This window comes from Stenella coeruleoalba, assembly GCF_951394435.1.
Source record: "Stenella coeruleoalba genome assembly, chromosome: 9".
Taxonomy (NCBI): domain Eukaryota; kingdom Metazoa; phylum Chordata; class Mammalia; order Artiodactyla; family Delphinidae; genus Stenella; species Stenella coeruleoalba.
Genome location: NC_137155.1, coordinates 81767003 through 81792796, shown reverse-complemented (window position 1 = coordinate 81792796; position 25794 = coordinate 81767003). Strand labels below are relative to the sequence as shown.

At 41.3% G+C, this 25794-nt stretch overlaps 1 protein-coding gene across 2 annotated transcripts in view; it reads left to right on the top strand.

Moving 5' to 3' along the window:
* RBM28 (RNA binding motif protein 28) overlaps positions 1–25338 on the top strand; it is a 32358-nt gene extending 7020 nt beyond the window's left edge. For both annotated transcript variants that reach the window (XM_079931883.1, XM_079931884.1), the window contains exons 7-20: positions 65–245; positions 418–560; positions 4103–4172; positions 6424–6533; positions 9164–9237; positions 10027–10162; positions 11145–11209; positions 13019–13177; positions 15050–15199; positions 15511–15585; positions 18757–19016; positions 19590–19689; positions 22214–22365; positions 23039–25338. In XM_079931883.1, the coding sequence (XP_079788009.1) occupies positions 65–245; positions 418–560; positions 4103–4172; positions 6424–6533; positions 9164–9237; positions 10027–10162; positions 11145–11209; positions 13019–13177; positions 15050–15199; positions 15511–15585; positions 18757–19016; positions 19590–19689; positions 22214–22348 (1658 nt within the window). In that variant the 3' untranslated portion in view covers positions 22349–22365; positions 23039–25338. The remainder of the gene's footprint in view (positions 1–64; positions 246–417; positions 561–4102; positions 4173–6423; positions 6534–9163; positions 9238–10026; positions 10163–11144; positions 11210–13018; positions 13178–15049; positions 15200–15510; positions 15586–18756; positions 19017–19589; positions 19690–22213; positions 22366–23038) is intronic.
* The last annotated feature ends 456 nt before the right edge of the window (positions 25339–25794 follow it).

The following is a 25794-nucleotide window of genomic DNA, read 5'->3' as shown; positions in this document are numbered from 1 at the left end:
TTTAAATAACCTTGTTTTGGATACTAAATGAATTCCTAACTTTCTTTACCAACTATGTATGTAGGTGAGAAGAAGAGGCCTGAACCTAAATGTCAGGAATTAGGTCAAGAGAATGGCAGGGAAGAAGAGGATATGGAGGAGGAGGAGAATGATGGTGGTTATGATGATGAGGAAGATGATGAAGAGGAGGAGGACGAGGAGAATAGAGAGTCGAAGCTGACCAAGCCTGTGCAAATTCAGAAGAGGTAAGTGACTCAGTGTGTTCTGAGACAACAGAGGAAGATTCAGGGTTGTCCGTGAGAGGAAAATGATATCTTTCCCTGCCCCCGTCATTGCAGAATTGACATGTGCAGTGAAGTTGGAGAGGCAGGCCCCTCTCTCATCCCAGAACCTTAGTTCTGATCTGTGCCATTGCAGAGCAGTCAAGAGGGCAGCACCTGCAGAAAGCAGTGAAGAGGAGCATTCTGATGACAACAGCGACCTGGAGGAAAGAGACAGGATCGATGGTGGAGAGGACCTGGGTCAGAGTGATACCAACACTGAAGAGCAAGAGGAGGAAGGTTTGCCTTAAATTTAAAATAAGTCACCGAGAAATGTGCATCAGTTCAGCTCAGTCCTCTTTTTAAATAGGACCCTAAGGTGTCCTGTCAAATTTATGTTTAAATGCTGAAAATGAAACCTTTATATTCCTTTTTTTTTCTTTAATAAATTTATTTATTTATTTATTTATTTTTGGCTGCGTTGGGTCTTCGTTGCTGCAGGTGGGTTTTCTCTAGTTACCGTGAGCGGGGGCTACTCTTCGTTGCGGTGCGCAAGCTTCTCATTGCGGTGGCTTCTCTTGTTGTGGAGCACGGGCTCTAGGCGCACAGGCTTCAGTAGTTGTGGCACGTGGGCTCAGGAGTTGTGGCTCGCGGGCTCTAGAGCTCAGGCTCAGTAGTTGTGGCGCACGGGCTTAGTTGCTTCGCGGCAGGTGGGATCTTCCCGGGTCAGGGCTCGAACCCGGGACCCCTGCATTGGCAGGCGAATTCTTAACCACTACTCCACCAGGGAAGCCCCTATATTCCTTTCTTATAAAGGTTTTTTGTTTTTTTTTTAATGAGTTTGGAATAGTGTTTGAGGATTAAGATTCTTTGGGAATTTAAAACCTAGCTTAATGCTGAGGCACTGCCTCTGTCTCTCTCAATTACCCAAATTGAATGAATAACTGGATAAACAGGATATTGCATCCTACCACCAAAATGGGTTCTATTTAATTAATTTAATTTAATTTATTTACTTTTGTACTAAAATTACATTTTATTAAATGTAACAAACTCAGGAAGGGAAACACTTGTATTTTTCCATCCATGCTGTTGTCTGTAAACAACAGATAATACGGAGTAGATTTGAAAGCCCAAAGATGGTGTTTTTTTCCCCTCATTGATTAGAGGTATTATTTTAAGCGTGTCTGCAGTGTTAGCAAACCCTAGAACATCAGCTTAGTATATTCTACTCAGAATCAGAGGTACTTGAATCACTGGCACCTTCCAGGATGAAGACTGACAATAACAATAAAATAATCCATTATGATAGTAACAAACTACTGAACTCAGAATTTCTTATCTGGAAAAGCTCAGTTCTTTTAAGCAGTCTTTTCTGCCTTTTATCATGGGCTTAGGAGTCAAATCATGTGGGTCCTGGCTTTTTCATTTTTAATTGTCTGGTTCTGGTGAAGTCCTTGCCTCTAGTTTCCATATTACTTCATCTGTGATTGGATGTTAGAGGTCCCCATCTCCTGACATTGCGGAGAGTACCTTCCCAACAGTATTAGTTGCCTTTGTTGCTACTAATCTTATTTTTATGTGCCCCCCTCCCCCCACCCCCTCCACCAACAATCTTCTAAAAAATGTGTGAGTCTCATTAAGTTAGATGTAACTTGGCTGCTGATAAAATCTTCTGCCTTTAGTGGTCACTGGGAGGGAGGCGGAGGCAGTCTGAGCATTCCACTACTCCATTCAGTTGAGGAAATCAAGTCTCCTTTCCTCATCATTCACTTAAAAAGAAACATTTATTGAACACCTACTAATGTTAAACTTTGGGCTGAACAGAAAAAATAAATCCTTGTTCTCTAGGAGCTTTTGATCTGGTTCCACTACTTTCAGTCACAAAGGATTGGCAAGAAAACAAGCAAAGACCAACAAAAACACTTCTGCACTTTCATCAGAGTTTTTTAAAAATGTAGATGAACCAATTTGGACCTGATGGATGAACACTTCTGTGCACACCCTTCCCATGGTGTATGTAAATGCCCATGTGTTTGCTCTTTGGAAAGGTTGGAATAGATGCTTCGTGTGACAGTGATATTTAAACCTGTCATGAGAGAAAAATGTACTTTTTTTTTTTTTACTATTACTACACCTTTGTTTATTCAGACAACAAATATTCAGAGTGCCTGCAGTGCTAGACACTGGGTGAACAGGAGTTAAAAGAAAATAAAACGCCACATTTCCTAGAGATCACAATAATAGCTTGTTTGGCAGAGGGTTTCAAATCCTGTCTCTGCTCCTTTCTTAAGGTATGACTTTGGGGCAAGTTACTTAACCTCTTTATACCTCAGTTTCTTCATCTATAAAATGGAGATAATAACCACATAGGGTTTTTGTGAAGATTAAATTATTTGTGTGACTAATGCCTTGTACTACTAGTATTATCATTGTTACTGTTCTGTGGCAGTGGTGGAGTATAAACAACAATTTTGAACTGAAATGGGGATAAAGGACCTCCTGGGGCATTTTGTAAAACTGTAACCAAACCATATTGCTACTTTTATCAAGAAGGTTGGGTTTAAACTCAACTAGTTTATTGAGGGAGGCAGGTCATTACAGAATGAGGAGCAGTCAGTAAGTGGTCCTTTAGTTTGTCTGGGTGGAGGTTTTTATTCACTTATCAGGTCTCCCTTCTCCCTTTTCTGTAAGTCTGGCATGTTGATTTGACCATATGAGAAATCTGAGGAAATAAGCCTTTTCTGTGAGGAGAGAATAGTAGACACCTTAGAAGCAAAGAAGCTTTTATTCTGAAGGAACTGAGAGACCTTGCATTCTACAACCAGATTCAGCTATCTCTTACCATTCTTTCACTTGAAAAAATTATAAGACTGATGGATAATAATGAGAGAAAATTAATTAAGAATACAGTACAAAAAATATAAATAGTGCAGAAGGGTATAATATAGAAATTTATGTAAGATCTTAATTTATGTAAGATCTTCAAAAGTTCCTCACCAGTCCTCCCAATAGTCCCCCAAAGTAATCTCTGTTATTTCTTTTGTATCCTTCCAGAAATTTTCCGTGTATATATAAGCATATATGTCTATTCTTTTTTTTTTTTTGTGGTACGCGGGCCTCTCGCTGTTGTGGCCTCTCTTGTTGCGGAGCACAGGCTCCGGACGCGCAGGCTCAGCGGCCATGGCTCACGGGCCCAGCCGCTCCGCGGCATGTGGGATCTTCCCGGACGGGGGCACGAACCCATGTCCCCTGCATCGGCAGGCGGACTCGCAACCACTGCGCCACCAGGGAAGCCCCTATGTCTATTCTTAAAATCAATGAGTCTCCCTTAAACCCAAATCCGCAGCCACTTAGGGCCCCTCCCCAGAGACAACCAGTGTTTCTTGTGTATCTAAGGATAGTTAATGCTTTTATAAGCAAAAACATGAATGTATATGCACTTACGTAGAATATAATGTATATTTGTGTATGCGAATGTAGATATATATTTTTTCTCCTCAAATGTTTACATTTTGTATTTCCAGAAAGCTTACACTGTCACAACAGTATATGGGAACCTCTCTTTTTCCCCACACCCTTACCACAATGGATTTCATCTGTCGTTTTTGTTGTTTGCCAATCTGTTGGTGATAAATAGTATCTCATTTCTTGTGCCGTGTTTTTCTTTAATTATGAGTGCATTTGAGCATCTTCATATATTTTAGTTGCATATCCTTTGTTCATTTTTAATTGGAGTTCTTAATTTATGTAAGATCTTTATGTATTTAAAAGCCTTTGTTGTAAGGCTTATACTAGTCTTTTTCAGTTTGTTGTTTTTCTTTTTACTTTGGATATACAAGTCTCGAAAAAGAAGAAGAAGAAGAGGAAATTACCCTCTGATGTGAATGAAGGGAAAACTGTCTTTATCAGGTATGACTTTCTATCTTGAGAACTGCTGTTTGTGTTGCCTTCATAGGTTTCTTTTCTTCCCTTCTTCCTCCTTCCCTTCTTTCCTTTCTTCGTTCGTCTTCTTTTTGCACTAATTCTGTTAGCTAGGCCAAAAAGTTAGATGTATCGAAGACCATTAGCACATCTGCCTAGGAACATAGCACACAATGAGAAATGTGTAGGAGAATCAGAACTATACACAGAAGATAAATAGCAGGGGTCTTTATATCTTGTCCTCATTTAGATTTCATTCTTTGTAATTGGGGTGGGATCATTTGGAACAAATCAGTTTTTCAACTATTAGAACCATCTCGCTTCTGGCCTTTGTTTTAGGGTGAGTGCTGGGGAGGGGTGATACCACTTATCCCAAACGAATTCTCTCTTCATGCTTAACTTAATCTTCTACAGTCATGTCCAGAGTATAGTGAGGCATCCCATCTGTTTCCTGCTTTAGTCCTACTGACTGCAGTAGGTTGGTGTTTTCAGGAGGTTGGGATATCTTCGGCATACCTCAAGCATGCCTTCTCATCCTTTCTTAAGTACCATTGTGCTAGGGCCATTTGGGTCTTATTTTAAAGATGTCTATTTTATTCTCTTGTATAGTCTTTTAAGATTGTTTTCATTATACAAGTAATTTATGTTTATTGTGGGAAATATAGGAAATGAATAAGCAAAAAGTTAACCTTATCACTGCTTGGGGAACACCCACACACATGTTCATAACATCATAAATATTTACAAAGATGATTTTAGCCTATACATGCTGTGCTGTAGCCCATTTTCTTTCTTTCTTTCTTTTTTTTTAATTTTTTAATTTTTTTTTATATAGCAGGTTCTTATTAGTTATCCATTTTATACATATTAGTGTATATATGTCCCATTTTCTTTCTTTATAGCATGTCTTTCCATGTTTTTTTTTAATGTGTTATTTGTAATTTCCATATAATTTTGTATTTGTAGAGGATTCTGTGTAACAGGAAAGAAGGAATGTCACACTTAGAAGCCTGTGACCTCAATACCAAGGATACCATTCCTTATACATCTTTTAATTAAAAAAGAACTTAGGAAAGTAAAGGATAGAAGAGAGAAAACTATGTCCATGATGAGGCAAATTAGAAGAAATAATGTAGCTAGGATATGTCTTATTCCAGAACATCTCTTTTATCTTGGTTATTCCATAAGATAGAGCTGTTTATGGGGTTGTTAACTAGCATAAGAGAAGTAAAATTGTAGATATTTATTTGGGACTGTTTTTCTTACCCCTGAAAGGCTGTGCATAGCTGGGAAAAGAGGAATCTTTACACTGTGTTGAAATTTAGTAGAACAAAATCTCCTTCCAACATTTTCTAATCCCATCGAGAGAAATAGTAGGTTTTTTTTTTTTTGCGCTTAGCTAGTAAACTTTACCATGTTTGGTTTTGAGTTATTATTTTGAAGGATTTTCTGACTTCTGTAAAATTTTAACTGAAACCTGGATTTCATAGGAGTACAGAGGAGACATTGAGAGACATTTGACTTTTCATTAGCTGTCTGCGAGTCTTTTGGTTGTAGTAAGGGAAACTAAGTTTGGCCAGTTTAAGTGAAAAGGCTGCTATGTTGGATGAACATTAGGGTGGCTCACGGAATAAAAGTTGTCAAAGAGCAGACCTCAAGAAGGGGATGAAAATCTGGGTGGTTCTGGGACCCTGGCTGCAGAAGGCTATGTGGTCTTTTTTCTGAAGACGCCCATCCTTTTTTCTATCCCTCGTTAAGGTATAACATGTATTCTGTAAAGTGTGTTTAATGTAAGTGTACAATCAGTGACATTTTTCATGTATATAACCATCTATATACATATACCTTTATACATGGATATATGTATATCCGTGTAACCATCACTCTGATCAAGATACAGAACATTTTCAGCTCCCCATAAGCTTCCCTCAAGTGGGACACTGCTGTTTTGAAGTGAATCTGTATCCAAAACTTCTGGTCTTTGTATATGTCTGTTCATGTTTTATATTCCTGGGAAGGAGAATTTGATTAACAGGAAGGTCAGTCGGTTACAGCCTATAGGCAGAGTCATACACTGGAGGCCTGGCTAGTGGGAGCCACCCCCTGGTGCTGTCCCTGGGAAGGGTGGTTATGAGCAAGAGAACCACTCCAGTTGATGTCTAACTTACTCACCTTGTACTGGAACGTAGGATCTCACTTTTGTAATTGACCTTTCTTGTGACCTGATTGTCCTCCATAGAAACCTGTCCTTCGACTCAGAGGAAGAAGACCTTGGAGAGCTCCTCCAGCAGTTTGGAGATCTTAAATACGTCCGCATTGTCTTGCATCCAGACACAGAGCATTCTAAAGGTATTTGCTGTCAGCTGGTCAGGCCCAAAAGGGTTGAGACCACTGCCATGGGCACTGACTAGGTTACATGAGAGCATAGCCTGTGCCACCCTGAGGGGTCCACCATTATCCAGGTTTCTGTGATCCATAGAAGCACCAAGGACATTCTGAGGTTGTCTTCCATGTTGTCAAGCTCAGCATCTGTAATGGTGCTGCCGGCCATAATTTTGTCTCAGCTTTTTAAGCTCTTGCTTATTTACTTTAGGGTAATGAATTTCATTTGTTGTTCTTTGAATTTCAGATGTGATAGCATCTCATGGGTATTAATCATTCCACATTGCTTGAAATTGCTGGGATATTTTTCAGTTGCTTTTGTTAGAGATGGAAGCTGACAGAAACTTTGTTGCAGTGGCAACAGTCAGAAGGAAAACTATGTAGCAGGAGTGCTGCCTTAGTTTTTTTTTTTTCCCCCCCTAAAGCTATTTCTTTTGAGCTTAAAGGTTGACCGCTCCTCATTCTAATATACTGTTGTTAGGTAAGCACCTTTTCAACCCGTTCATAATCTTTGATTTTATCAACTGCAGTCGTTCTACTAAAGCAGTGAATTCTTAATTCATTCTGGTTCTTGATTCCTTTGAGATCTAGCAAAATCTCTGAACCCTGTCCTCAGAAAAATGCCATTTCTGAGTGTTTTGGGGCTCTCTGGAGCCTACCTATGGATTAATTGCCTCCATTCTGAACCTTCTTATTTTCCAGTTTGATGAAACTTGATCATTTTTGGTTTTTACTCAGCTATGAAAGATGTAAATGAGGTAGTATAATGGAAAGAAAACTGAACTGCTTCCTGGAGATGAGGGATCTAATCCTAGCTAAACCATAGACTGGCTGGGTGATTTTTGGCAATCATTTAACCACTGTGGGCTTCAGTTTCTTATCTGTAACACGAGTGGGTTCAACTAATCAGTTAACGTGCGTTCAGCTCTGATATTCAATTGTGCTTCTTGGACCTTCTCCATTTCTAGTATATTTTTCTGAAAATGGGCAACTAGGATTGCATAAAATGTTACGAGTACTGTAGGATATTGCTTGACTTTGATGATCTCTTTTGTCTCTTTCTGGGTGCAGTAGTGTATTGGGTTGACATTTTCAGAACGGAGTCTGTAGTTGACTTGCTCAGTCTCTTTCTTGGTCTGTTAATGTTAGCTGAGAGTTAATGGTCTTAATAAGCATAGTTTCCATTATTTTTTTTTCATAATGCATTGTCTTTCCTGAGCTCATATTAAAATTTTCTGGCACTTTTTCTGCCTCCTCACACAACCTCCTCCTATACCTCATTCCTGTCAGCATGCTGTTTCACTGCCTGGAAGGGCTAAGTATTGTCTGAAGACTTTTAGGAAGGTGGTAGGATTTAACCCAGTAGTTACCCTGGAAATTCCAATGGTAAAATTCTTACCCATTCAGAGAGAAAAATCATCCTATTTTCTTCATATTGGACAAACAGGCTAATCAGCCTGTTAGAAACATTTTCCCCCCCATATTTCTTTCTTTATTACTTGTTTCTTCCTATTGAGTATCTACTAATGCTGAACATTATGGTAGGTGCTACAAATGTAGAAATAGCCAAGAAACATGGCCCCTCTTCCAGAGACCTTCAGGTCTTTTGGGGAAGATGCCACCTGACCAGTGCTGTAATAGAGATGAGAGTGGAGGACCGGCGGGGGTTGGTGGGGGGCACTTGGCTCTGCCTGGAGGAAGCAGGGAAGACCTCACTAGATGGTGACCCTTGGGTTGGCCTGCCACAGGTGTCCTTTCAGTTAGTCTGCTGCCATTCATTCTTAGAGGGGCAAAAGATCAGTGCTCCAGTAGCTCCAGGAAATATGGCATTATTTTCATATATGAGGGAATAATTAAAGTTTAAAGGAATACTAACAAAATATTATGGAACTTAATTTTTTTGTGTGTGTTCACTGTAAGGTGAACATTTTTTTCTTACATAAGCTGCTTTTTATCAAGAGCAGAAAATTAGGATGGGTTGATTGGCCCTGCCTCTAACCAGTGAAAGGTGTGGAAATTCTACAGCATGAGTCGAGTTGAATCCATGAAAACAAAACAAAACAAAAAAGAGTTGAGCTCACGGCTTTCTGGTTCACAACTGTATTCATGGGGTAGAGGCCAGGGACTTTTACTCTAAGAGCTAGATCTGTCCTTATATAATGCCTCCCAGTGACTGTGATGACAGTGAGATCTGTAATTTAATTTCAGGGTTAAGTGGTTGCTGCCTCATTTTTTTAGTCCTCTGATAGGCACACAGAGAGTGATACTGAATTAAATGTTAGGCTGGAATTTCTCTAGATTTCTTGTGGATATTTCTTATTAAGGAGTGGAATGGTGAGACTAAAGTTTCTAAGAAGCCTTAGAAAAGATGAAGGGAGTAATAATAAAAGTTCATTGTGAGCAAGTGTGCTATCTTACCTGTCTTTGAACCTCCAGTGCCTGACACAGTGCTTCTTAGTTAAGTCTCATAGTACGAAACAAAAGGATGCTGCTACCCCCCCACTTTGTGTCAGGCTGCCACCATTTGTATTGTTGTCTTTGGATTCCTGGTGGGCCATGGGTGTTTGGGATCTACTTAGTTTTTTCTCTCTGTGCAGGTTGTGCATTTGCCCAGTTCATGACTCAAGAAGCGGCTCAGAAATGCCTTGAAGCTGCTTCTCCAGAGACCGAGGTAAGGAAGACATTTCCTTTACTCTGTAACTTAGGCAGTAGTGGCTCCCAGGGGCAACACCTGTTGTTGGCACAAAGCCTTATTATTATTATTGTCAGTGGTATAATAATAATAAAGCGAACACTTGTTGAGCACGTAGTGTGTGTTAGGCACTGAGCTTTACATGCATCACTTAATCGTCACATCAGCCCTGTAGGTGTGTATAAGGTAAGTACAATCATTCTTACTTTACAGGTGAGGAAACAGGTATAATAATCTATTTACGGTTCACTCTCTGTATGTCAGTCTCTATCCTAGGCTGATGACATGAAACACTGGGACAAGAAGGGATTAAGGCCATCTGTGAAGTGGAGTAAATGTTTGAGAGAGAAAGTGTGGGTGATTGAGAATTTTTCTGTGATTTCTATAACCAAGTATAAATTGTTTTGAGATAAGTTACTCTGTATTGCCATTGTCTCTTAAATTCTCCTGAGTAGAGTTAATACTACCATTTCATTAGCTTTCTTTAGAATACTAAAAATTTGCCAGTTTACAGATCATTTTCCTCAATTTGGGCCTACTTTGGGACTAATCAGCTCCCTTAAAACAAACGAACATGTGGCCTTTGCACAGCTGTGCTAGATACTGTTAGGCTCAGTGATCTACTTGCAACCAGCTGGGCTAAAACATCCTGGGGGTTGGGTTCCACAGTATAACTGGAGTTTGCTGTTTCCCTTTCCTTGGTGTTCCTTGTCAGGTGCTTAGTTTCTACTCGTCATGAATTTTAAGAGAGGTTGCAATCTGTTACAGAGTGGTGGGCTTAAACTGGATGGCCGGCAGCTTAAGGTTGACTTGGCAGTGACCCGTGATGAGGCTGCAAAGCTCCGGACAAAGAAGGTGAAGAAGCCGACTGGGACCCGGAACCTCTATCTGGCCCGAGAAGGCTGTGAGTGGTGGCAGGGAGATGGGAACCAGGCTTCTGAGTAGCTGGCCCCCTGCTGTGACAGTGACCTGGCAATAGTATGTTTGGGGCATGTTTCAAATTAAAAACCCTATGTCCTCTTTAACAGTGATATATTGTTAATCCACTTTAGTAGATGTGGCTTTCTGTTAGGAAGGCTTCACCCAGTTCATGGATTAAGGAGTCCCGTTCTCCTTTCTGCCTGCTTGCCTTTAGACCTTTTCGTCAGAGGATTAGCAGGGCAAAGAGGGAGGAAAAACTCAAATTACCTTTGCCTTTTGTCATCATTCCTGATAGGTTTTCTGAAGAAGTTGAAAATTATGACGAAAATTACTCTTTTGGATTACTCATGGGTTTTCAATATGCACTGAGTACCTTTCCCTTAATGTGAGAAAGATAATCAGGAATTAGCTTTAATTAAGACAAAAGAGAATCCTTTCCTCTAGGTCACACAATATTGCCACCTGCTGCACAGCTGCACAGCCTGGACTAGCAAATGGGAGACCATTAGCCTTTGAGACTAGGCCCTGTGTTACGATGTAGCTGTTTTCTAGGTTGGCTTATCTCACTGCTTAGTAATGGCTCCCAAATACATGCGCATTGAAGTTCCAAGGACAGGTTATAGGTAGAGCATTTTTGCATTCTAGATGCCTAAAATGTACTTATTTCCAGAATTTCCTCTAGGCCTTTCCATCTGACTTTGGGCATGTACATGAAACTCTTTGAGGGAAAGGAAGGAGAGGAACAAAATCACAAAATGTTCAGAGTTTTAGTCCTTGAGAGCAGCTCATAGACAAGAACTTAGCCCTGTAGCCTATTTCTGGACCTACCCAGATGCCACTATGTCCTGGCCAGCATAGTCCTCTGGGCCCTGTACAGAGAGCTTGCATCATTCAAATCACATTCCTCTTATTGCTCAGTGAAAATTCCCTTGCTGATGTCTTGGCCTTTTTCCCTCTTTCTGCAGTGATTCGTGCTGGGACGAAGGCTGCAGAGGGTGTGAGTGCTGCTGATATGGCCAAAAGAGAACGAGTGAGTAGATTAGGCACCAGTCTTCATGTTCTGCATGACTTAATAAAATCCATAAATAATAATAATTGAATGCTAGAGATGCTCATCAAAGAGCCAAGCAAGTATCGGTCACAGGTGCTGCTTACACTGTTGTTAGAAAACAAGCACACAGGTGAAACAGCAACTAAGCCAGCATTATACATAATATCATGTCAGCATTATATGCCATTATAAGAACTGGGTCTTATTCTTTATTTTCCTAATGCTCAGCAGTAAACGTTTGCCACATAGTTTGCTTCTGGATCATGGAGTAGATCCCTAGAGGCTCGGGCTGTATATAATTAGGTGTCAGTATAAATGCAGAATAACATAAGAAAGGAAGGTCAGGGTGGCTAGAGTTAGTAGGGAAGGAGGTGTAGATATGGGTCTTGGAAGGGAGAGTTAAGATGTCTGTTTTGATGGGGGGAGGGTGGTGTCTCCAGTAGGAAGACTCTATGTTATGGGATTTCCACTGATAACTGATGCTATTGAGTTCCTTTGCTGCTCAGTAATATTTGTTCGGTAATTTTTACTTTTGCCCGTATAGCTTACTTTCAAAAAGCTAAGCCAGCCTAGAATGATAAAGACGCATGATCATTAACAGAATTAACTATGGAACCTGAAAGTGCAGAAGATGACGGACAGAGATGAGAATATAGTGACAGCAAGAGGCAGCATGTCTTTTCTCTGTACAGTTTCTAGACTAGTGTTCTCAACTTTTTTTGGTAGTGAACATCTGGAAATCATGGTTATTTGGGGGGCATTGTATGCCCTTTTCTGATCACAATGTGATAGTGACACATTTAATTCTCCCTTAGAGTGAATTTTTCTAGCAAAAAGCTCACTAGATTATACACATTGTAAGTCACAGCAGGCACAGTTTTTCCTAGGAGAAAAATTAGACTGTTCAATTTAAGCATGATAACCCCTTCAAATAGCCCTTTTAATATTCATTTCCAGGGTATTTGTTTATTTTGTGATTTGTTAGTACCTTTACCAAACAAGAAGCAGCAGGAATGAGACTTGATAAAAGAAAAAATTTAATTTCAAACTTTCTTCTACTGAGCTAATTTTAACAAACAAATCAGGGGAAGAATGTCATCCTTTCACTTTAGAGACAGGTTGCCCTGGGACCAGTGCTTTGTGTAGCATAGTTGGGGCTCTAGAGGCAGTTTGTTTCTATGGCCATTGACGTTTCTTTGCCTCAAGGTGGCAGAGTTGAGACGTTTCTTTGCCTCAAGGTGGCAGAGTTGAGATGAGACAATATTCTATCAAGAATTCTTAAATAAATTCCATTTCCTTTTGGAAGGACTAAGTAATTAGTTTGAGTTGATGGGTAGATAGATAAGGGCTTGGCATAGATGTTAACTACAGTATTATTTTTTATTTGCTCTGGGCCGGGTTTGAGCTTGGGATTTTATGTGTATTACCTCATTGCAGCCTCACATCAGTACTGAAAGATTGGTCTTATATTTTGATCTACAGTTCTACTCTGTAGGTGAAATTATTGAGGCTTAAACAATTTTATGTAGCTTCTCCAGTTAGAGATGGATTTCTAATTCAGTCTGACTCCAGAGCCCATGATCTTATCACCTCTCCACCATCATCTTGCTTCCCTGACCCTTTCTTTCCCTGTGCTGAGTATCATAAGGCTGCAGGGTGGGTGGTTTCCCTCCTTTTTTCTAGATGTGTGGTTATTGGATAGGCATCATGATTCTTTCCTGTTGGAGAATTATGAGCCTGTATTTTTAAAGGGTGGATTGTATTGTTAACAATTTATTGTTCTTTCAGTTTGAGCTGCTGAAGCATCAGAAACTCAAGGACCAGAATATCTTTGTCTCCCGGACCAGGCTGTGCCTGCACAATCTCCCAAAGGCCGTGGATGACAAACAGCTCAGAAAGCTGCTGCTGAATGCCACTAGAGGGGAGAAGGGGGTGCGCATCAAGGAGGTGAGAGTTGGCCCTGCCCACTCAGAACTCAGGTACTCATCCTGGGTCAGATCGAGTATTTCGTTCAGGCTGTGGTGCTGGCAGATTGACAGATTTTCTTTTGGACACAGCAGACAAGGCTGGGTTTGGTGATTTTTGTGGTTTTATGGGGTTGAAATTTTTTTTTTTTACCTCTTCTAAGAACTACCTTTCACATCTGACCAAATTGCAGCAGAATGTGAGGAAGTCTCTGCCCTGATGAATTAATTTAGCAAGCATTTATTGAATACCTGCTGTGTTCTCTGCATTATACCAGGTGCTGTAAGGTTAATTTTCTTGCTGAGAAAATAATCTGTGTGCTTTGCTCTTTAGAAGGGCATTTCACTACCATGTAGGCTCTTACCCTGTAGTAAGAGTCCTCAGTGCCCTGTGGTGAGCATAGAGAGCCACCCGGGTCTTCAGCAGTTGTGTTAGACAGACTCTGGATTCACACCAAGACTTGGTTAGGCTCTGTGTGCATAGAGACCTCTCCTCTGCTCCCACAACACCCCTGTGTACCTGTGTCATAGTACTGACTACTACATGTCCTGTGATGGTCTGCCAGTCATTCCTCCCCACCAGGCTGAGCCCTTAGAGAGCGGGCGTTATCTCATTGTTCCCAGTTCTTGGCATAATACCTGGCACATAGCCATCTCTTGATTAGTGTTTATTGAATAAGTAACCTAGCCAATATTATGAATCTGCTTTGCTCTGATTCATCACCGTAAACTATTTTCCTACTCCTGGAAATCCTCTTCAAAATGTAAGGTATTGGTATTCAGGGAATTCCAGGAGAGGATGTGAACATGTCAGCACGTAGCCGACACCACTCTTGGTAAAACTTGGTAACTGTTCAACTGTTACTGGCATAAGGGTGAGTTGTGTAATTTCTCATTAACATCCACAATGCTTAGTAAGAGTCTGCACATTTAACACCTGCCATCATTCAGAGAAATGTATGTGTGTTTTACAATATTTGCATTATATTGAATTTTTAATTCTTTCGTATGTGTAAACATCGTGTCTCAGTAAGATAGTAAGCCTCTTGAGGATAGGAGCCTCATTTTATGCTTTTCTTGATTATCCTACAGTACATGGCACAGTTCTAGGCACAGAGTAGATACCGGACATACACCAAATGCAGCATCCATGTGTACCCAATGCCTAGACTTCTCTGTTACATGATAACTACAGCTTCCAGCAGTAAAAGCACGTAAACTGTCAGTTTTCCCCAAATATCCTACTGTTCCTCGGTGCCCCAGGATGCCTATTACAGCTTAAGGATTTAGGGAAAAATCGTGCCAGAGAGGATCTGAGCTCTGAGCCAAGACAGCTGAAGCTCCTTCCTGTATTTCTGAGGCTATATGTTGGGCAGGATCTTCCCCATACCTGAATTGTCTTTCTTATCTAAAGCCATCAGGCCCTTATCCTTCCCTTCTTCAGTAATTTCCTTTCTGAGTGGTTTCTTCAGTGAGGAGATCCACAGATGGCTTTTTAGCCTCAGTGCTAACTTATACAACCTCAAGTACCACGTACCTCTCAGCTTGTGTGTATTGTCGTGTCAACAGTTAGCTATTATAATTTTTCCTTGGGAAGTTTATTTTATTTACATGCTTATTTGTAGGTCTGTGTTGATGTCTGTAAGCTCTTAGAAAGCAAGCGAATATCTGTTTAACTCATTTTGTGCTCTCTGTAGGTGTATTCTAATAAAACAGACATTCGTAAGTGCTATTCCAGTAAAACTCTTGTGATGGTGATATATATGAAAACTGTTCCAATAACCTGGTTTCTTGTTGAAGCTGTTAAGGATCTTTATCCTCTAATTACTGATTCTTTTTCTTGTTCTACTCGTAGTGTCGGGTAATGCGAGGCCTTAAAGGAGCTCATGGGAAAATTAACGGTCAGTCCTTGGGCTATGCCTTTGCAGAGTTCCAGGAGCACGAGCATGCCCTGGCAGCCCTACGCCACATCAACAACAATCCAGAAATCTTTGGGCCTCAGAAGGTGAGCCTCATCCTTTGGGGGGGAACATGTTCCTCTGAGGGCCATTTGCGGAAAACCCTCTGACGTTTGTATGGTGGGTAAGAGTGGCAAGGCCTTGGAGGAGTGATCAGTGATTCAGGTGATAAGATGATTAGAAGGAACACTAAACTGGATAGACTGCTTGCAGAACTGGCCCCTTGCATTTAAGTAGAGTGAAGTGAGTAGCATCCTCTGACTTGCAAGAAAGAGGGTAGTGGTGGGACGATATCTCAGCTCATTGCAGCAGAGATTAAGAAATCTAATGAATGACTTTCTGTCCCCTTCTGCCACAGAGACCAATAGTGGAGTTCTCTTTGGAAGATCGAAGGAAACTTAAAATAAAGGAACTGAGGATCCAGCGCAGCCTGGTACAGAACTGAAATGTTTTTTCTGTCTTTGTTTTTTTTTTGTTTGTTTGTTTTTAATTTTTATTTATTTATTTTTGGCTGTGTTGGGTCTTCGTTTCTGTGCTGGGGCTTTCTCTAGTTGTGGCGAGTGGGGGCCACTCTTCATCGCGGTGCGCGGGCCTCTCACTGTTGCGGCCTCTCTTGTTGCGGAGCACAAGCTCCAGACGCGCAGGCTCAGTAGTTGTGGCTCACAGGCCTAGTTGCTCTGCGGCATGTGGGATCTTCCCAGACCAGGGCTCGAACCCGTGTCCCCTTCATTGGCAGGCAGATTCTCAACCAACTGCGCCACCAGGGAAGCCCCTGTCTTTGTTTTTTAAATTGTAGTAGTATACACATAAACTTTACTATTTTTAAGTATACAGTTCAGTTAAAACAATATTTTTTTTAGGGCCATATTTAAACTGTTTTGTGCAGTTTGTGGTTCTGCTCCCTTAAAGTAGGTCTCTTCCTCATTAGGTTCTTTGTTACCCTTTACTCTTAGTTTCCTAGAACTCTGCAGGTCATCTCTCCTCTGCTGGCCTGGCTTGTGTTAGCTCCACAGAACGGGGAGGAAGGAGAGAGGAGAATCAGACTGATGTTATTACCAATCAGCAGTGCTTGTACTGCAGTGTTTGGTGATGGTACGTGTCAAAATTAATAGCCAAGGTTAAGTTTTACATTACCTGTAGATTTCAGCTCTTTCTTCCATAATTCTGTTTTCTTCTTAGATGGCTCCAGAAGTGTGATGCCTGATAGTTTTAGTACTGTTTTTAATCTAGTGTAGTATAGAGGAAAGAACAGGGACTTTGGGAACAAGAATATTCATGTTCAAACTCAGGCTCTGCCCCTTTCTGAGTTCCTTGGCAAGTTATTACCTCTCTCAGCTTCAGTTTCTAGTTTGTAAAAATAGGATTAACATCATCTATGTTACATGGTTGATGAGGATTAAATGAGGTAGTGCGTGTAAGTTGTCTCGCATACTACACAGTCAGCACACAGTCATTGCTTACTCTCTTACCCATCCTGCCGCAGGACATAGAAGGCCAGGTTATTCTTGACACCATAACTCTTACAGATCTCATTGATATTATACCTTAACTTGCGTATATACCAAACATTTGCAAGCTTTGATGTCTTTATGGTGTATATCACGAGCATGACTTTTATTTATTTATTTTTGCTGCGTTGGGTCTTCGTTGCTGCACACGGGCTTTCTCTAGTTGCGCCGGGCAGGGGCTACTCTTTCTTGCAGTGCGCGGTCTTCTCATCGTGGTGGCTTCTTATGTTGTGGAGCACAGGCTCTAGGTGCGCGGGCTTCAGTAGTTGTGGCATGTGGTCTCAGTGGTTGTGGCTCGCGGGCTCTAGAGTGCAGGCTCAGTAATTGTGGCGCACGGGCTTAGTTCGTCCGCAGCATGTGGGATCTTCCCAGACCAGGGCTCGAACCCGTGTCCCCTGCATTGGCAGGTGGATTCTTAACCACTGCTCTGCCAGGGAAGCCCTGAGCATGACTTTTAGAGGAGCAGTATCAGTGGTTAATTCAATGGCCCTGGGTTGGAAAAACCTGAGTTCTGGTTATTATTCAAGGCAGCTTTATTATTGTAGTTATAGAATTATTTACTGCCTAAGTCAGAGGTGATTCTGTAGCTACTGGCTTAAAAAAAATTCAGGTGGCCTTATTTGTTGCCTACACTTAATGTACATACTGATCTCTCTGTGTAAAAGTGTTCCTCTCCCCTGACTCAAGGATGCTTCTACTCAGTTTCCATACTCATATTCCACAAGTAGCATTTCCCCACCTCTCTCAAGAGATAAGACTTTATTACTTGTACTTCATGAAGTTCCTTAAACTTTTTTTTAGTTTTTTACTTTGTGAATGTCTCTTTTCTCCACTGGACTGTGAGTGCTAAAAGGTAGACACTTCATTCTGTCCATCTGTACCCTTACCACTTAGAGACTGGCACATAAGAGGCATATAATAGATCTTTGTTGTGTCAGTGTGCCTGTCTAGATTTCTGAGGTGAAAAGGACAAAATAACATTGTTATTACTACATTAATTTCACATGAATCTTCTTTTTCTTCCCCCACTTCAGTGCAAAATCAATCTGTAACATACTTTGTCTTCCTTCTCATGGCATCTTTTCCTTATCTTCATTTCAGTTATCTTTTCTCTAATGTTTTTCCTTTCTCTATATGGATTCAAGTTTCTGACGTGTCATTTCTTTTCCCTTAATACATTCATGTAGTATTTCTTGCAAGGCATGTCTACCAGTGATAAATTTCTTTAAAGTTTTTTTTTTTTTGGCCTCACTGTGCGTATTGTGGGATCCTAGTTCCCCAGTGAGGGCTCGAACCCGGGCCCCCCGGCAGTGAGAGCACTGAGTCCTAACCGTGGACTGCCAGGGAATTCCCAGATTTCTTTAATTTTTGTTTGTCTGAGAAAGTTTCTGTTTTTCCTTCACTTTTGAAGGATAATTACACGGGTAAAGCATTCTAAGTTGGTGATTTTTTTCCCCCAAACTTTAAATATTTCCTTCTATTCTCTTCTTGCTTATATGATTTCTGAAGGGAAATCCAATGTAATCTTTTTTTTTTTTAATCCATTGTAATCTTAACTTTGTTCCTCTGTAGGTAATGTATTTTCCCTACCTCTAGCTTCTTTCAAGGTTTTCTCTTTGATTTTCTGCTGTTTGATATGATATGCCTAGGTGTACTTTTTTCTTTTTTTTTTAATATCCTGTTTGGTTTTTGGCCTGGATCTGTGGTTTAGTGTCTGTCCTTAAGTTTGGAAATCCTTAGCTCTTATTACTTCAAATATTTCTCTTCTTTCTTCTCATTCCCATTATACATTTGTTACACCTTTGGTAATTGTCCCATGCTACTGGCCTATTTTCTACTGGCTTTTGCGTTTTGGACATACCTGTACTTTTCCCCTATTTCTGCATGTGGAAAGGGAAATGGTTGTTTTGTGTCCCCCACCCAGTAACCATCTGTTACTATTTCAGGGCCTGTGAACTACTTGCATTCACTTTCCTATAGTCTCGAACTATTTGGGGGAAGAATTCCCCTTCTCTCACCAGCTCATTCCTCTTCTGAATATTTCCAGCAAATAAACCTCACCCAGTAACTAAATGCCATTCCCTTGTCTTATACAGCAAAAAGTGAAATCCATGTCGGCAACTGGTGAGCAGCCCCAGCAAGAACCACCAGAGCTTGGGAAAAAACAGCAACAGAAAACAGCTCAGAGCCACATGCCTCAACAAAGCAAGGCACCCGTGGAGCAGAAGGAGAAGGCAGGATCTGTCTCGTGGACAGGGTTCCAGACCAAGGCCGAAGTGGAGCACGTGGAGCTGTCTGATGGGAAGAAGCGAAGAAAGGTCCTGGTGCTCCCCTCACACCGAGGCCCCAAAATTAGGTGAGAGGTAGGATGGCGGCTCAGGGGGTTTGTCTCGCTTCGCCCTTTTTCCTCTTTGTTTGGATGAAAGGGATGCTTAGTGTGCTCCAGTCCTGCGTGAAGTATCTCTACACCAGCAGAGTCACTCTTGGACCAAATGGAGGCCGGAACAGGACTGGCAGAGGGGACCTCGGAGGAGCCTTCCAGTGCGGGCTTTCATGATTTTTCTCTTCTGAAGAGCTTCCTCCTGTCCTGAGGGCGGTCTCTTCTCTGTCAGCTGAGGCCCGTCTACCTGAGGTTTCTGTTTGGGACAACAGATTAGTGCTGTCAACAGAAGTCGATCTTGACACAATTTTTGTTAAGTATATGAAGGTTTTTGAGATTTCCTTGAGGTTTTAAGCTAAAACAAAAAGAGAAGTATACAGATGTTGAGCCATAGGACATTCTGTTGCAGTATCCCTTTTTAGCATGATTTCTCATGGGCTTAGAAAGAGCCAGAGTAAGAAAAGCCATTTTATCTTTTGGGCTGAGAAAAATCTCAGGGGTCCCAATTAGAGGAGGAACTCAGGGTGACACTTGACCGTATTGTTTCAGGTTACGGGACAAAGGCAAAATGAAGCCTCTCCCTCCCAAGAAGCCAACCCCCCAGATAAACCACTGGAAGCAAGAGAAGCAGAAATTATCTTCCAAGCAGGTAAGTTCTGGAGGCCACGAGGCTTTGGCATGGCACAGCTCTGCTGGGGTCGGCAGCCGCTTGTGCCGTGATTAGTTGTGCAAAGGGAAGGGGCTTCAGGACTTCCCTGGTGGCGCAGTGGTTGAGAGTCCACCTGCCAATGCAGGGGACACGGGTTCGTGCCCTGGTCCGGGAAGATCCCACGTGCCGCGGAGCGGCTGGGCCCGTGATCCATGGCCGCTGAGCCTGCGCATCCGGAGCCTGTGCTCCGCAACGGGAGAGGCCACAACAGTGAGGGGCCCATGTACTGCAAAAAAAAAAGGAAAGGGCTTCTAGATTGCACTTAGGTACAAGATTGCAGCTTTTTAGAGGATGTGGAGGTACACGGTCCTAAAAGTGGGGAGAATAATAAAACGAACCCCATGTATTGGTTACTCTGCTTCAACAATTATCTTGTTTTACCTACCCCCCCACCCCACCCCACCCTGTGAATATACTAAAGTGAATTCTACTTCACTTGTAAATGTGCCTCATGTGGAAATGAGGTATATTGCTCAGAAAAATATCTCAGAATTCATCTCGAGCTGATCAGGCCTTAAACACACATATACCCAAACACATATTATGCCATCATCACATCTAATGATATTAATAAGAAGCTCTTAATAGCTAATATGTAATCCATATTAAAACGTTCCCAGTTACCTCAAAAATACATTTTTTAAGTTGGTTAGTATGAATCAGGTTCCATGTTATACTCGTAATTTTTTTTGGCCATGCCCTGCAGCTTGTGGGATCTTAGTTCCCTGACCAGGTATTGAACCTGGGCCACGGCAGTGAAAGCGCAGAGTCCTAACCACTGGACCGCCAGGGAATTCCTTATACTTCATTTTTAAATCTCTTAAATCTTTTTTTTCCCCCTATAATATGCAGTCTTCCTTACATCCACCCTGCTTTTTTCCATGCAGTTAATTTGTTGGATAAGCCAGGTCCTTAGCCTTAGAATGTATAACATTTTGAATTTAGTTGCTTTCTTCCTTGTGCTGTCATTTAACTTGTTCCTCTAACACCCCATGTTGCCTACAAACTGGTTGTTAGATCTAGAGGCTAGATTAGATTCAAGTTCAGTTTTCTTGGCGAGAGTATTTCATAGGTGGTGCTGTGTGCTTTCTGTTGCATTGCACTGTAAGGTGCATAGTGTCTGGTTGCCCCATTTTTTAGTGATGCTGTGATTCATCAGTAAGTTTAGGAATTGTCTACCTTATCCCTCCATTTGTAAAGTCCCCCATCAGCTTCCCACCTAAGGGTCTTAGCACCCACTGATGATTGCTATCTAGATCCGTATTTCAATACGAGTTGCAGAATGGTAATTTTCTAATTTTGTCAACGCTTTTGTGTTTTTTAAGAAGAATTCTAGAAAAAAAGAATCTTCCCTCGTCAACTGTTTGGTTCCCATGAAATATCATTTGTGTAGGAAAGGCAGGGTAAATGCTTGATTTTGTTCTTTTCCTTTTATCAGATTCCAGAGTAATGAGTTGTTGCCCTACCAACCTCCTCAGATGACAAGTACAATTTTTTTTAGTATTGTGAATTCCTGAGTTTTTATGTACTTGATGTGTTTCAGTCAGATGCAGTCATTATTCTTGTCCCATCTGAGGCCAGCAGAAGCCCCTTCAGGTTGACTCCTGCCTGAGTCCTTCTGACATGATCCTGTCTTTGATAGTGTCCTTACTTCCTAGTACAACTGGATGTCCCAACTTATCTATTTCTTCGTCAACCCTGGCATTAGCTTCCAAGGAGCCCTAGTTCTTTTTTTTTTTTTTTTTTTTTTGCGCTATGCGGGCCTCTCACTGTTGTGGCCTCTCCCGCTGCGGAGCACAGGCTCCGGACACGCAGGCTTAGTGGCCATGGCCCACGGGCCCAGCCGCTCCACGGCATGTGGGATCCTCCCGGACCGGGGCACGAACCCGTGTCCCCTGCATCGGCAGGCGGACTCTCAACCACTGCGCCACCAGGGAAGCCTGGAGCCCTAGTTCTTAATAGAAAGTGGTGGTCCTACATTCTTGATCATTTGAAGTCAAATTTTCTTTTTTTCCTTGCCTAGTTCCTTTCTTTAAAGGGTACAAGAGCATTAGCTTCTCATCCTACTCAAGAAATCTGTGTCTCTGGAAAGCCTCTGACCCATCAGACTATAGAGCTTATAGAGCTCTCTTTGAAACCCTGTAATTCTTGGTGAGGGAAAGGGCAACAAGCAAGACCATCCAGACTTGGGGCTGTGACTCATCTTGGAGGAGATTCGTGTGAACATTTGGGAATTGAAGGGGGAGAGGCCTTTGAAACATGGTACTTTAGTGGGGCCCTTCTCTTAGGCACTCCTGATCTGATTTCTTACCAATGGATGATTCTTGTGAGGTCATTGCCTGGAAGTCCCTCTTGTGGTGGACAAGATCTCTGAACCTACTTTCTCCCTTGGCTGGCCTAAGGGTAAGGTAATACTTAATGCTTGAAACTGATTATCTTACGTTTCCTTGCCTTTCATTTGTAGGTACCTAGGAAGAAAGCTAAGGGAAATAAGACAGAAATTCGCTTCAACCAGCTGGTCGAACAATATAAGCAGAAGTTATTGGGACCTTCTAAAGGAGCTCCTCTTGCAAAGAGGAGCAAATGGTTTGACAGTTGATGATGGTAGCAGACTGGGTAAGAAGCTGGATTGTGTGCTTCTTGGTAAAGCCTCCCCGCCTCCCCCATGTCATTTACTGAGGGAAGGAAACTCCTTGAGTGCACTGCCACTTTGGGGCACTGCGACTGGGGCACATCTGAACTTTGGTCCCTCCCTCGTGTGTGGTTAGATAACCACAAAGAGGAATCTCAGAAAAACGTGATGCTTCTTGCATATTTTGTGTGAAGTTGTGTTTATAATTCTTATCCATGTTAATTCTCTGTTGCTCAAATGGAAACAATTATAAAAAGCATTCTTGACTGCTGAATTTTTAAGATGTATATTTTGTTAAGTGTCTTCTCTAAATGAGATATTTTGTGGCTTTTTGAATAACAGACTCTCCTTTCTAATATATGGGAATCCTTTATTATTTATAAACATTTTTGATATTCCTAACTCTAATTCAGGTATGTAGTCCTACATACTGCAGGAATCGATTAAGAAAGAGCAGAGAAACATGATTTCCAACCTAGTCTTTGAGGGTGGGAGAAACTTGGAAAGTAATTGAGGGCGTGGGGCCTGGCCAGGAGCAACACCTGATAATTGTTTGCCAAATGAGTGGGTAACTGTTGGTAGTTAACTAGAAATCAGTTGGCAGTGGCCCACAGACACTAGCCTGGGTGGTGCTAACCTGCATTTCCTGTCTTCCAGCACCTCCTCCTGAGGACTCAAGAGAGGTGGTCGGTGGTGGAGAGAGCAGTGAGCATGGCCAGAGAAAGAGTTGGAAATACAGCACAAAGCTCTTAATTCCCCAGTCCAGTCTGGTGCCATAATAAGTGATGCTTTCTTCAGAACCATTGCTGACCTAGGGATATGGCTATTTCATTGCAGTATCTTGGGAAACCAATGAATGCTCAGAAATGCCCTTAATTGGTTTAAAGATGGGTAAAAGAGAGACCATGAAAATACTGAAACCTTTTGGAGAGAACTAAAGGACAGAGGCTGTATCTCCAGAGTTACCTTGAGACAGTGCGACTTGGGGAGTTCGAAGTGTTCCGGCAGCAGCTCGGCAACCCATCAGCCCTAGGATGGCCTGTATTCTGTGGGGGAGTCAGACACTTTATTAAAGGTGTAAATAGAAGATCCACAGCCTGCCTGGCCTCTGATCTGCTTTCCCTTGGCCAGCTGTCTGCTCACCAGACACTTTTTCCTGTAGTGTACAAATATCTATAAATTAACATTTAAAAATAATCTGAACATTTAGGATAGATAAAAATTGGGTTCATTTCAGATAGATAGCTTTGCCAGATTTTCTTAGCTCCAGCTTTTTCTTCTGGCAGGTGTAGCAGCCCAGTGTGTTTAAAACATCATTCAGCTGCTTGAAACGTTACTGCACAGTTCTGTTCTTTTTTTTAACCTTTATTTTATTAAATGATGTTTGAATCACTAAATTAAAAAAAAATATTGCTGAACGTTTACAATGACAATTTTGCATTTCTCCGTATACTTTATCATATAATGATGTCATGTTTTCTAAATTTCTTAAATCTGTATTTAAGATACAACTATATGATAAGAATCCCAAGGAAAACAAAACTTAAACCTCAAAATTATTGTTCATCCCATTACTATTTAAGCTGCTAATTTCTGCCCATTAAAACTCCGTTTTTTATGCATATTTAAAAATCCACATACTAGTATCATTTTCATTTAAAAAGTCGCTCCTTAATATATAACTTTCAGCATATGGTTATTCGTGAATATAATTTTGCAAAAAATTATGTCTGATAGTTTACTTTTGAAACTATTTAGAAAGCTTAAAGATGCAAAAGAAAAACAGCAAATTGGATTATATAATCTGCATACATAAAGGATTTGCATTGAACTAAATCACAGAGGCAGTTTTGGTGAATTCGTATTCAATATTGTCTTCACTTTATTACTCAAGAATATTTCTGAGCTGGATAGTGTGCCAGAACCCCTATCAGTTTTGTCAGTGAAAAGAGACAAGAGAAAATGTAATTCTGCAGGCAATGTAATAAATAAATATATACTTTTAAAGAAAAAGGGCAAAGAAAATGTAAATTTGGTCTGCTTACCTATAAAGAAGGTAGGCACAGGAGTAAATTATTTTTTATGTAACATTTATTTCTAAAGGTTTACAAGATACGATTTTAAAATGGGTATATTTTATGGTTTTTATATTAATTGATACAAACATAGCCAAATACCTATGTGTATAAATTATTTGGCCAGTATCCACTCACTTCATACCTTTAAGAAAGAGAATATAAGGTCATTTGCAATAATAATAATTAACTAGTTAATAACATAAAACAAGCTAAAATAATGTTTAAAGAATGTTGACCTGAAAAAGTGTAATGATTCTCAGTGTAGGCGTTCCTATGTGGAACAAATTAATGTATGATTTACAATACAGTTTAAAAGTACACACACTGCACAGTTCTTTAAAAAAGTAATAAGATGAATCATCCACTTACTCAACAACCAGATTGCTTGTACGGTGTCCTCTGCTGGGACACCTCACCATGGGTTATCTGGGCAGCTTCTTAACGCTTGCCTCGCGAGTATTCATGCAAGGAGAATCATGCTCATTTCTTCACTTCAGAGCCTGATGTTTCATGAAATGGAGTTTTCTGAATTAGACATGAAAGTGGAGTTACAGACTGCTTGGTTAAAAAGCAACAACAATAACAAACATTTCATTAACATCCAAGACTGAAGGCCATTGATCAAAACTGTCAAGTTTCAGTAGATTTTCCTGCTTGGTTATACAGCAGCCTGACTCAGAGATACTTTTTTTTTTTTTTTTTGCGGTACGCGGACCTCTCACTGTTGTGGCCTCTGCCGTTGCGGAGCACAGGCTCCAGACGCGCAGGCTCAGCAGGCATGGCTCATGGGCCCAGCCGCTCACGCAGCATGAGGGATCTTCCCGGACCGGGGCACGAACCTCCCCTGCATCGGCAGGCGGACTCTCAACCACTGCGCCACCAGGGAAGCCCAGAGATACTTATTTTAAATAAAGAGTCTTAAGATTGTGTGCTGGCTGTTTCTTTGCTTTTTAGGTGCGGGGGTGGGGGAGGTGTGTGGAGGGGGGTAGATGGGAGACTTGGTGGTTTTGAAGACTGCTTTGATCCAGGGTGTACAGTCCCTTGCTCTAGACTTCGCCTGCAGCGAGGATTCTGCTTCAGCTGTCTTGAAGTGACATCTGCAGCTTCCTGTTACAAAGTTAGTGCATGTGAATTCGTTCTTCGAAATACTTCCAAATGTCCTTTGCTATGTTTTTGCCTTGAAAAGAGGTTTTCCAGCTAAAAATTCAGAGTGCAGAACCTCAAGGTTCCAGAGATCCCCTTCTCACCATGTATTTAATCTTCAGTCATCTGAGGAAGCAGGAGGTCAAATATGCCTCTGTGAGTGCTGGTCACCCAGAATCATCAGTCATAGGC